Source organism: Anolis carolinensis, chromosome 2, assembly GCF_035594765.1.
Source record: "Anolis carolinensis isolate JA03-04 chromosome 2, rAnoCar3.1.pri, whole genome shotgun sequence".
Taxonomy (NCBI): domain Eukaryota; kingdom Metazoa; phylum Chordata; class Lepidosauria; order Squamata; family Dactyloidae; genus Anolis; species Anolis carolinensis.
This window is the reverse complement of record NC_085842.1, coordinates 54,255,727-54,268,168: the sequence shown is the minus strand read 5'-3', so window position 1 is coordinate 54,268,168 and position 12,442 is coordinate 54,255,727. Positions and strand designations below refer to the sequence as shown.

The following is a 12,442-nucleotide window of genomic DNA, read 5'->3' as shown; positions in this document are numbered from 1 at the left end:
ACTAAAATCTGAAAAGGACTCATGGGCTAGTAATTTCTGGAAATGGCACTAAACTGTTAAAGGTAGGCTAGGACATCTCTAACAGAAAACAGCCAAAGAAAATTCGGGAAAAGGCCAATGATTCTATTTTGGGGATAGGAAAGACTGCTAAATTGGAAATCCACTGGTGAATCCAGCAATGAGAGCCACAGCAGAAAGAATAGCTTGGATATTATGGTTTAACCAATAAAAGAGAAAAGGAAATGTAAAAGAGAGTATGTGAATGCTATCTTCTGCTACGTTTCAAACACTTTCATAGTTTCTCTAGGTTTTATCGAGACACGTTTCCAAGACTTTGTGGATTAGCCACAGGGAGGATTAATTTTATTTAAAAACATATCTGTTAACATTTTTAAAACGAAATTTTAATAATTCATATATTGTAGAACCAAGGTTTGTAATTATCTGTTACAAGAATAACTGTAAAAACTAATCCAAAAATAATTAAGAATATCCAGGACAACTTGGAAAATGGTATAAATAGAAGTGCCACAGGTAAAATGAGAGAAAGGGAGGGAAAGAGAAACTAATTAGCAGATAAATTCCCAACGTTTGAGAATAATTAATTCTGTTGTGTGAGTGACATTGTGGAAGAAAACAAATCCCTGCTGAGAAAGGTGCTAAAGCTGTTAGAAACATTCAATTTGCTATTCAGAGAGAGACTATATGGTAGTCACAAAAGTCATTAACTGGCACAGAGAGCACCCTACCTCCTCCGCTGGCTTTGCTGGGGCCTCCAGGGGATAACGGGCCATTGCCAAAGCTGGTAAGGCTCTCTCTCCTTCCTGTACCTCTGACATTGCCATAATAACGGTTGACCAAAACCTGCCTCAAAGCCTCACCCTTAATACAAAGAGATGAAAACACACACACACATACACAAGTTATGAATGAAAAAAGCAAAATTTAACAGAAATATCAAATATTAAATACACGATGAGGCAGCAATAGTAATGGAGGTTGGGAAGAAGAAAGGGATATTTATGATAACAGCACTCATATATTGATAAAATTAAAAACTTTTATTTCCATAGGTTCAACTAAGTATTGTGTTTATTTAGAAGCGATCTTAAAATGTTCTAATGGGATCTTAACAAAAGCAGTCACTCCATACTAGTGTAAATAGCAAAATGAAGGAATACCAATAATAAATAAACACTAACTGCTAGGGGCATTTAACATCTATCACACCTTTTTGGAAGAGCAGATGCTTTCAGAATGTTCACTGTCCTTTCCTGACTAGTAGGTTATTTGAAAGCATATTTTCATCAGTAATTTCCTCCATTAATGTCATAAGGAGCTAATTAAATATCACTGAAAAGTGGGTACACAGTCATGCCTAGATATTACAAATAATAAGATCACTTTACTTTGAAATGCAACCCTTGTTTTAATTAAGGCCCACTTTCAGTTATATTTGCATTTGTAAAGTCTATTACACTGCTACATACAGCTAGCCCACAACACACATACACTCCCACTGATTTCCGAAATACTATGAGATATTTCAATCAAATAATAAATAATAAAGTGAAACCAAAATACCCAAAAGAGAATGAATTCAACCATTCCAGTACTCTCCTTTCTGCCATAGAAGCAAAGTTTGTGGGTCACAACCCATTGAAAATATCAGGGTACTAAATTGGATTCCAAGAGCAGAAGATCAGAGCAAACTTATTCATATTTATTTAAGAATCCTTCCATATTATAATATGCAATTTTTCAATGTATTTCTAAAGTTTCAAGTTTAAACACTGAACAGTGGTTTCTGTTTCAGTGTTTTGCTTCCCGTTGTTCATCCCCATTAAAAGAGAAGATCCTCCCTCAGCAACCAGCACTAAGCTTTTCGCCAATAGTTGAAAATGATTCATATTTTCATTCCTTCTCATATCCTAATTTCTCTATCTAGCCACACTGACTCCAAGCATTTCCAATTTCGCTCTTCTCAGCTATTTCTGTCCATATAGTAGACACCAAAAGGTCACAGACAATGTACAGTTAATCAACTTTCTATGAAGTTGAACAACCATAAAGCTTTCCAAGAATTCCAGCTTCATCCATCTCAACATTATATGACAAAACATTTTAAGAAGGAAACTAAATAAAATACTACTGGAAAATGAATGAAAATCCCAAGTGTCCATTTATCTCAAGAGATACCCTACACTGGGAACACATCTAATGAAGAATGCTCAGAATGCATCACTGCCTTAATTCCTATGATTTTCCTGCATAGAAAAGCAGTTGCAATAAGCACAGCACTTTTTTCCCCAGGTTTACAGACTGCTCCTAAGGGATAGAAAGGGATAGAAATCTTTTACCCACGCCAATCTGCAAGCATCGTGGTATAATTGTAAATCTGGAAATCCCAGTCCACTCTTTTATCATCCATCAAATGGATCCTGTTAATTCTCGCTTTTTTACCCATCCAGATAAATTTCAATAAGTCTTTATTCCAATTTTTAAATTTCTGTGTATTTCTTATAATTGATAAATTTTGAAAAATAAATAACATCTTGGGGAGGATGGTCATTTTTATTGCGATGATTCTCCCTAGTAATGACATTTTAAGATGTTTTCATTTTTCTAGATTGTTTTGTATTTCCCTCCATTTAGTGTCATAATTGTTTTCTAATAATCGGGAGTTTTTTGCTGTTATAATTATTTCTAAATACTTTATCTTTTTCCTAATTTGTATTCCTGATAGTTCTCTTAGCTCTTCTTGTTTTTTCATAGTCATATTTTTTGTTAGCATCATGGTCTTTTCTATGTTCATTTTGAGTCCTGAAATTTCTCCAAAATCTCCTATTTTAGCTAACCAATGTTTTATTGTATGTATTGGGTCCTCTATTATGCAGTTAGGTCATCAGCAAATGCCCTAATTTTATAATTATATTTGTTTGATTTTTACCCCTCTTAATTATCTTTCCTTATACTATTAACAGGATTTCTATTGAGAATATGAATAAAAGAGGAGACAACGGGCATCCCTGCCTAGTTCCTTTAGAAATAATTTTTTAAGATTCTAATGTATTTACTCTAATTTTAGCTTCTTGTTTATCATAAATTTGGTTAATTGCATTTGTAAATGTATACCCGATATCTAATTCTCTAATCAGTAATTTTAAAAAGTCCCAATTTAAATTGTCAAATGCTTTTTCCATATCAATTGTTAGAAGTGCTAATTCCTCCTTATTTGTGAACTTGTAATGTTCTATTATGTTTATCATTTCTTCCATTTCTATATGTTGTTTTTGTTTATTTAATATATCTAAATCATCTTTAACTTTTTCATTATTTGGGTTTTGTTTCAGTTCTTTTTCACTGGTTTCTTTTCAGATCATATAAATCTTTCGCCTTTCTTCAACAGTCTTCAATCCTTTGACAAGCATTTCTAGAAATAGTTATTTCTTTCCACACATTTCTAGGTATTAGTGCAGACTAGAACACAACCATTGAACCAATTGGAAGTAACAACTTAACAATTATGTAAGTTCTATTTATTCAACAGATGGAATTAACAACTGGATAGATGTTCTTAGGTATAAAGAAGCTAGAGAATGCCTCACACAGGAGAAGCTTAAACATTACAAAAGACTTTGTAGGGCAAAGAAAAAGGAATAACAACAATAGTTATACACAAATTAAAAATGCAACTTTTGCTTATACATCTTCATATCCCTGTTTTTTCTGTGAAGGAGAAAACAGATGTCTTCAGTTCTTGGTGAAATTTAGCACGGACACAGAGAATAAGTTCCATGCAATTACCTGGCCAAGGAAGATTAATCTATGGTGAAATCAAAAAGTGTTCTTTCCTTACAAGGCATTATGTGGATTTTGACTCAAGATATACATCTAATTCACACAACTTGTTCCTTCTGCTCACAGAAAAGGATTCAGCATATTGAGTCTACTTTGGATACAGAAAGGGAGCAAATATCTTACAGAGGGAGGGATAATCTTGTCAACTGAAGAATAACAGATAAAAAAGACATGTAAGCATTATTCAATCATGTGTATGGAGTTCTGTTTTTGTCACAAAAAGGGCCTTATAAAATTCCACTAGCAAAAAGGTTCTACAGATAAAATTAAGGTACATGGAAGGAAACAACTTCAAGCGTTCACTGACATCAATCCTGCTGTTTGCAGCAATAAAAGAAAGGTATCACAACAGAAGCAGGCAAATGAACTAAGTATTTTTTCTGTGTCGGGAGCGACTTGAGAAACTGAAAGTCACTTCTGGTGTGAGACAATTGCCTGTCTGCAAGGACGTTGTCCAGAGGACGCTCGGATATTTGATGTTTTTACCATCCTTGTGGGAGGCTTCCCTCATGTCCCCAAAAGGAGAGCTGGAGCTGACAGGGGGAGCTCATCCACACTCTCCCCAGATTCGAACTGGCAATCTTCAGGTCAGCAACCCAACCTTCAAGTCAGCAGTCCTGCTGGTGCAAGGGTTTGAACCATTGAACCTAATTAAATAAGTGACGTGATACTATTATGTTTGCACCTTTTAGAATGGGGAGGAGAGATTATGGCTCCTCCAGATGGATAGGTAATTCCCGTTAAGAGGTGCCAGGTCTTAAATGTTCACTTCTGCACCTGGCTTTGCCTGGCCATTTAGCCAGTGGATGTAGTCGGTCTCCTCACGCTCCTTTTCTTTCTTACTTTTGGCTCCATACTGTGTGGTGGCAGTTGCAATCAACAATATCGGAAGGAATATGGGTTCCCCATTGCTGTTCTATAAGGAGCTAAATCTTTTACAATAAAGAAATGCTGGCATTTAGTTTTATATTCTTACTTCTAATATAAACAGAACAGGAAAAATAAGGTATGTCTGTTCATATTTTATGAGCATTGAGCATCTTTATTATTTCCAATAAATACCGTAATTATTATTAAAACCAAGCAAAATCAAAAACTGTGTGAATTTCCTTTGGTGAAAAAATGCCTGATTTGTTAGAAAATGCTTATTTAAACCAGACATTTGGAAACAAATGGCTTTCCTAAAAAGCTGTATCTATACTACTGTATATGATAAACTATATTAGGTATACTAATTATATGATTTACTGTAAGAGCTGTATTTATACCTATACTTATACCATTTCAAAAGAAATCAGGGACAGATATGTCATATCTGATATCATTAAAAAGAAGATGAAAAGAATGTAAATACTTTTTGAAAATAATATCCAAATGATCTGACTGCTTCAACTGCTATTTCTCTTATCTTTGACCTAGGGCATATTTCTTTGAAATTCTAAAAATGATTGAACTAGTTCTTTATCCATTTGTACATCTTTATTAAGCTTTTTAAAATGGGGAGCGGGAAGGAGGAACAAAGAAAGTCCGGATGTAATTAGTATCCAACATATTAAACCTAAACATCACCACTGAGTATACATACCCTTTTATGATCTTCAAGCTGCCTCTCTGGTTGACTTTGATCAAGATCCTGGTTGAGTATGGAGAAATTCTTTTTAAAGTCTGATACTTAAAAAATACTAAATATATTTAGTATCAATAACTAACTTTCTTACAATAAGCTATATGGTTCAGAGCTGTAAGGAAGATAAAATATATTGCTCTAATAAGCCATCTAATTAAAACTGTCCAACATTAATCTAGTTCTGATTGCACTAATTCTAACAATTTCTGTCAAGTAACACAAGGTCGACAGACTTGCCAATTACGTTTTTACACAAAGAATATAAGACAACACCATCTATGTTTTTACTACCTAAAAAGAGAAGGAGCTGAAAAGGGAAACAATCACTGGTTTACTCCATGCAAATATACACACAAGCACACACATACGCTACAGTTGAATATGGACTTATTTTGGACACAACTCACTCTTTTCCTAATCTGGCTTTCAACACATGAAAGATTTGAGAAGAAAAAGTACTCCATAAGAAGGTCTTCATAACAAAAAGTGAAACAGAAACCCTGTTAACTATTTTTCTAAATAAGATCTAGTGCTCCAGGTAATCTTCTTGTGAAATAAACTATTTTGCAACAAATGTTTTAAGAATTTTGGGTGAGCCTCGCACATGTGCACTCCTAAATACCCTTCTCCTCTGGTGTGCTTCAAGTAGAAGAAATCAGAACCATTCACCTGGTTTTAAACAAACTGTAGTCACCCTAATGAACTTCATTCATTCAAAATAAGAACTCTGGTTCTTTTTCAAATTGAAAGCAGACACTTTAGATCTCCTGTCTACTTGAATGTAAAGCGAGGGAGAAGATGTGAGGAAAAGGGAGCTCTTAGGCCTGATGCTCACTGGAGTTCTTGCACATAATACTAAACTATGGTTATATATAAAACAGCTGTAAGAATTTGAACCTAGCTTGATCACAAATTAATACAAAATATCTGGAATCATAGAGCTGGAAGAAACCACAAGGGCCATCCAATCCAATCCGCTGGCATGCAGGGACAAAGGATCCAGACAGGAAAGCAAATTTGAATATTGCAGAAATGCTACCTGGCAACAACTGCTTCAAATTCCCACTGTCTGTTTTAAAAGCAGTTTGGAGATCTGTACCAGAAGCTCTTTAAAGGGGAATTAAGAAATATGCTGTTCACAAATTGGTGACAATTCTCCTTAAGCAGACGCTGCTGCTTACAAAACACTTTGGGGGATATAGTTAAGTTTATGAAGAGGAGAAAGAAACTGCATCAGAGAATTAATGTGCCATGAGCGTGTTTGTCTGAATCATGGCTCACTACCCCAAAACTACTGCAGCCATGGACAGCAAGATCAGATAGGTTAGTTCTTTCAACTTTATATAGGAACTTTTGTGGCACTTGCTTCCTCTGTCATTTGCATGATCCCTGCTACATATTTTTTATATGTGGAGCAGCAACATTTCAAATTCTGTTGAGATACTTTTGCTGTTGTCAAGTTAACTTAGATTTATGGCAAACCTATGAATGAAAGACCTCCAAGTCTTGCGAACTCAGGGCTGTGTCTTTCTTGATTGAGTATTTCCAACTGGAGTACAGTCTCATTCTTTCCTGCTGCCTTCTACTTTGGCCAGCAAAATGATCTTTCGTAGCAATTCATATCTCCACCCTATGTTCAAAATATAACTCTTAGCACTATCATCACAATCTCTCCCCAAAACTGTCAATATAGCATCTGACCTAGTACTTCCGATAAAAAAGTTGATTTGCATATTGAAGAAAAATCAACAATATTCAGGATTTGAAACACTGAAATGAACTTTGACTACTACACCCAAGTAATTTGAAGTGCCTACTATACGTACTTGTTTGAAAATACGCCACATGTCCCTTAAAAGGTTCTGACCTCTATTTCTAGTAGAATTACATGACCTACAATACTAGTGGGCAATGTGTTCAGCTTCAAGACACTTTTCAAAAGTGGTAGAAAAACTTTAAAATGAGTAAAAATAGAAATACACAGCTGAAGATCTTTCTTTTTCAAAATTAGGTACAGTAGAGTCTTGCTTATCCAACGTAAACGGGCAGGCAGAACGTTGGATAAGCAAATACGTTGGATAATAAGGAGAAATTAAGGAAAAGCCTATTAAACATCAAATTAGGTTATGATTTTACAAATTAAGCACCAAAACGTCATGTTATACAACAAATTTGACAGAAAAAATTGTTCAATACACAGTAATGCTATGTAGAAATTACTGTATTTACAAATTTAATACCAAAATATCACAATGCATCGAAAACATTGACTACAAAAATGCGTTGGATAATCCAGAATGTTGGATAAGTGAGTGTTGGATAATTGAGACTCTACTGTACAAGCTTCTCTTACTAAACCAAAGTAATATTTATACAATTGGCTTTAAATTTTAGAGAAAATAGAGTCTGGGTTTTAAACAATTTCACTGTGCATAAAATATTCAGTGATTGATGTGAAAAAAACATTGCATCTGTTGGAATAAACAGATATGGTCCTTTCTTGTTTGTTTTACTACTTTATTTTCATTTCTTCTTCAGTCTCATCTTCCTCCTCTTCTTCTTCCCCCAGCCAATAGGATAAACTACACTTTCGGTAGCTAAACACAAACAGAAATCAATGGCTTATCTGAATGGGATTTCAGCTATGTTCCTGCTCCCAAAAACACACGGACAAACAATTACACCACAGCGACTTTCAAAATCACCAATATTTGTATGTTTTACAAATATGGGTGAGGGAGTGACACACCTCCATAGAGTTTTCCATTTCTGGTGGCTGTGGCAGCTATTAAAAAGCAAAAAAATAAAAATAAAAGAAACATTATACATTAATCTTTCCTTTAAACTGATAGCCAAGACATGGAGATAAAGAATGCTTTTTTAAAACAGTAACAATCCAGTTTTAATTTCACCACAATACACAGGTTCCTAAGTATGTATATATTGTGTGTATGTAAAGATGATTTTTTTAAAGTATTCTTTGTAAAACAGACAAACTGCTGACTGATTTGACTATAACCACTACTACCTGTAAACCATGGTCTAGCGATCCTGGCATACATTAGTTTTCCAAGGACAGTGTTAAACATGTCACTCTGGATCAGACAGTTTCATTTTACAAATTAGATGCGATAGAATCTGACCTTCAGTTAACACTTCCAGTCCAAAGTAATGGAAGAAAACACAATAGCACTTACCAATTGTACACAAAATATAATTGCTTATCAAATGCATAACAGTACCTTACTCCTTTATAAATAAATGGTACTGATTCCAGCATTGCTTCCTATTAGTGGCAAACCACACCAATAACCTTTGATATCATTAGTAGCATTTAATTTATGTTTTGAATATGCCTAAGGAACATTGGAAACTTTAAAAACGATACCAACTCATTTCATTTGTACCAGGATCTGATTTAAATAAGAACATCCAACACAAACCAAGACAGCATGCACACTGAAACATCCAGATAACATAAGGAAACTCCAGTCCAATCACATAACATAGAGACACTAAGAAATGGATTATCACCTGCAGCAGTACTAGCAGCAGCAGCAGCAACAACTATGATGAATGACTGAATTGGCATGCCATCAAAACAACACACCATTGACTATCAAAAATCAGGTACTTTTGTAGACAGATATACAAACTAAGGCCAGACAGTGAACTAAAGTTATCTGATTGTTAGTCAGTCTTGAAGGATGTCAAACTATTTCTAGAGTAGTCTATTTGTCCGGAGGATTGCTTTAGATACAATGTTTGCTTATGTCTTCAGAGTTACAAATGGTTCAAGAAACACCCTGTTTTCGCTCAATAAGAACCAGTTGGAGGAGTTCTCCCTCCTTCCAACATCCTAAATCTAACTAATTCATTCATGTATATTATTTGTGATATTATAAGTTTTTAACAAAATATACAGAAATTGACTCCAACTTTTCTTATCTAAGCTCAGGCATATTAAAGCATTCAATAACTTTGGTAGGATAAAGGCAAACACAACTAAGTTGGGAGAATCTGTTGGTGAGATGTAGCATGTTTACAGTGTAACAAATTGGACAAAAGTGCATTCCATGTGCCACTTTGGGAAAGCAGATCCTGGATTCCATTAGGGTCCTGCCTATTTTTGCTATCACATTTTCTACTACTAACCTGCGCAAAAAGATCTGCTGGGGAGGCCCTTCTCTCGCTCCTGCCACCATCCCACACATGGTTGGTGGGGACGAGGGAGAGGGCTTTCTCGGTAGTGGCCCCTTGGCTCTGGAGAACTCCCTCCCGAGAGAAATTAGATTAGCACCTACCTTGGCCACCTTCTGGAAAGACCTGAAAACCTGGTTATTTCAATGTGCTTTTGACTAATTCAGCACAATTTGACAGTCCTTTTACCTCCACCTATACCCAGTCACTGTACTTTATTATTGGCCCATCTTATTAGTGATCTTGCAATATAATGCACATATAATTTATTGCTTTGCCTCCAATTTTTGAATACGCTCATTGCGCCCGGCTATTGGTTATTGGCTGAGTTTATGCTTTTATGATTTTTATATGTTTTAAAGTATTAATTCAATGTAATTGAATGTATCTTATTGTTGCATTACTGGGCTTGGTCCCCATGTAAGCCACCCTGAGTCCCTTCGGGGAGATGGGGCGGGATATAAGAAAAAAGTTTTTATTATTATATTATTATTGTTTGCGACATGTGTCTCTAATGCATTAACAAATTTAAATCATGATGTTAAACATTTATCAATCTGTTCCAGGATTTGAACATTTAAATATCAATAAGTTTCACCCTACTATGACTCTGGGCTAGTGAATAAATATGCAGAACAGTCAGAGATGGGTTTGTCAGGCACAAGGCACAGGATTGTATTCAATTCTAACTGTTCAACAGACAGGTGTAGCCGCCAACAGGTATGGAAACAATACCATTTTCAGTTATTAAACCTCTCCCTGACCCAGCTACTTCAGAAGGGTCCCCTGGAGCAGATTTTTGGGATGGTTGTAGTGGTTGCAGTAAGAAAATGAGCAAAAATTGCCTCCCATTCTGGAAGAGACATCTTTTGTCAGGGAAATGTCAATGTTTCAATATTGCCACTACACTGTGAAAGACATTCCTGGATTAACAAGGAAGAATTCAACTGTAATTCTAGGAAGTTTATACTATCTGTTATTTTATTATCCTGCTCTTTAGTTAAGAGAGACTTTTCTGGACTAAGTAGTAAAACAGTATCAATGAATTTTTCAAATAACATCACAGTACATTAGTTTTTCCTAACCATAGGCATTAAAACTGGTTGACTCAACCAATATATCTGCAACCATCTTATGGGTACGTTAAGTGAAGAGATGTAATGGTTTGAGAGTTGGACCAGAATCTGGGAGACCAGCATTTGAATCCTTGCTCAAACCGGAAAACTCACTGGTGGCAGCTCTGGCCAGGTCAAGCTCTCTTAAATCTAAAACGAAGGTAGTGGCAAACTGCCTCTTAGTACATCTCGTCAAATGGGTGTATTAGCCAAATATAGTCAAATGCTATATCGTCAAATATAATATAAATAAAATCAAGCATTTAAAAAGAGTGATTGATAATTTAACAGGAAGAAGGCTGTTTGTTCTGCAGGGATTACATTTTAATGTATGCAAATATCATGAACCTTCCACATTAATCATCCAGTACATAATTGCAGCAATTGCTCTTGCTACTAATGTCGATCAAATTATAAAAGGGCTTGGTCTGTTTAACCTGATAGTATCAGAGCAATCTCAACAAAATAAGAAATCCTTCTGCTACAGTGCATAAATATTAAGCCTCCACTGCAGTCTGTAGGAGTGTGCTTCATGTTCTCCCAGCTGTGTAGATACTGTTCACAGCAACACAGTTCCTGGGATCATGTCTGAAAAACACCTGGCAGGCAAATGCTAGTTAAGAGTAAATTTCTTGTCAAATACAGGAAGCTAGATGAGGAAGATTTATGGTTCTAGAACTACCGTGTTTCCCCGAAAATAAGACACTGTCTTATATTTTTTTTTTTGCTAAAAAGACACGCTAAGTCTTACTTTCGGGGAGGTCTTATTTCACTCTCTTCTCCTCCACCACAGCTGCGGTGGAGGAGAAGGAACGAAAAAGAGCCACCGCCAGCCGAGGAGGAGAAGAAGGGCTCCTCCTTCATGGGCGGCAAAGGGGGCCGCCGCCATCGCCGCCGCCCGGGAAGGAGAGGAAGGGCTGCCTCCTCCCCTTCCCGGGCGGCGAAAGAGAGAGCCTTCGCCGCCGGGGAAGAGGAGGAAGGGATCCCTCCTCCCCTTCCCGGGCGGCGAACGAGAGAGCCTTCGCCGCCGGGGAAGGGGAGGAAGCGATCCCTCCTCCCCTTCCCCGGCGGCGAACGAGAGAGCCTTCGCCGCCGGGGAAGGGGAGGAAGGGATCCCTCCTCCCCTTCCCCGGCGGCGAACGAGAGAGCCTTCGCCGCTGGGGAAGGGGAGGAAGGGATCCCTCCTCCCCTTCCCGGGCGGCGAACGAGCCCGCCGCCGCCGCTAGGTCTTACTTTCGGGGATGTCTTATATTAGACAATCCCCCAAAATCTCTACTAGGTCTTATTTTATGGGGATATCTTATTTTCGGGGAAACACGGTAGGGGCACAGAGTATGCACAGATGAACTTCAGATCGGAAATTTTGGGTTCTTAGTCTATTGAGCACAAATGTAGCACTGGGCCTCAGCACAAAGAAATAATAATGCACTCCTCTCGTAGGATTAAACTAAATTTTGGAAAAGGGAAAATGCAGATAGCCCTCATATCTCCTGGATCAAAGCAGAGGAATGCATGACTAAACAAAAGGTATGGTTGCTTACCTGTAACCGTGTTTCTTCCAGTGGTCACCTCTGGAATTCACACCTGTGGTATCTCCAGTATCCACGCAGCTGTTTCGGATGATCTCTTGAAAAGCTTT

At 36.8% G+C, this 12,442-nt stretch overlaps 1 protein-coding gene across 11 annotated transcripts in view; it reads right to left on the bottom strand.

Moving 5' to 3' along the window:
* itpr1 (inositol 1,4,5-trisphosphate receptor type 1) overlaps window positions 1–12,442 on the bottom strand; it is a 288,950-nt gene that overhangs the window by 80,878 nt on the left and 195,630 nt on the right. For 6 of the 11 annotated variants that reach the window (XM_062969741.1, XM_062969735.1, XM_062969734.1 and 3 more), the window contains 3 exons: window positions 8,238–8,273; window positions 5,447–5,494; window positions 750–882 (listed from right to left, as the gene is read on the bottom strand). In XM_062969741.1, the coding sequence (XP_062825811.1) occupies window positions 750–882; window positions 5,447–5,494; window positions 8,238–8,273 (217 nt within the window). The remainder of the gene's footprint in view (window positions 1–749; window positions 883–5,446; window positions 5,495–8,237; window positions 8,274–12,442) is intronic. The other 5 variants (XM_062969743.1, XM_062969744.1, XM_062969740.1 and 2 more) reach the window with 2 other exon arrangements.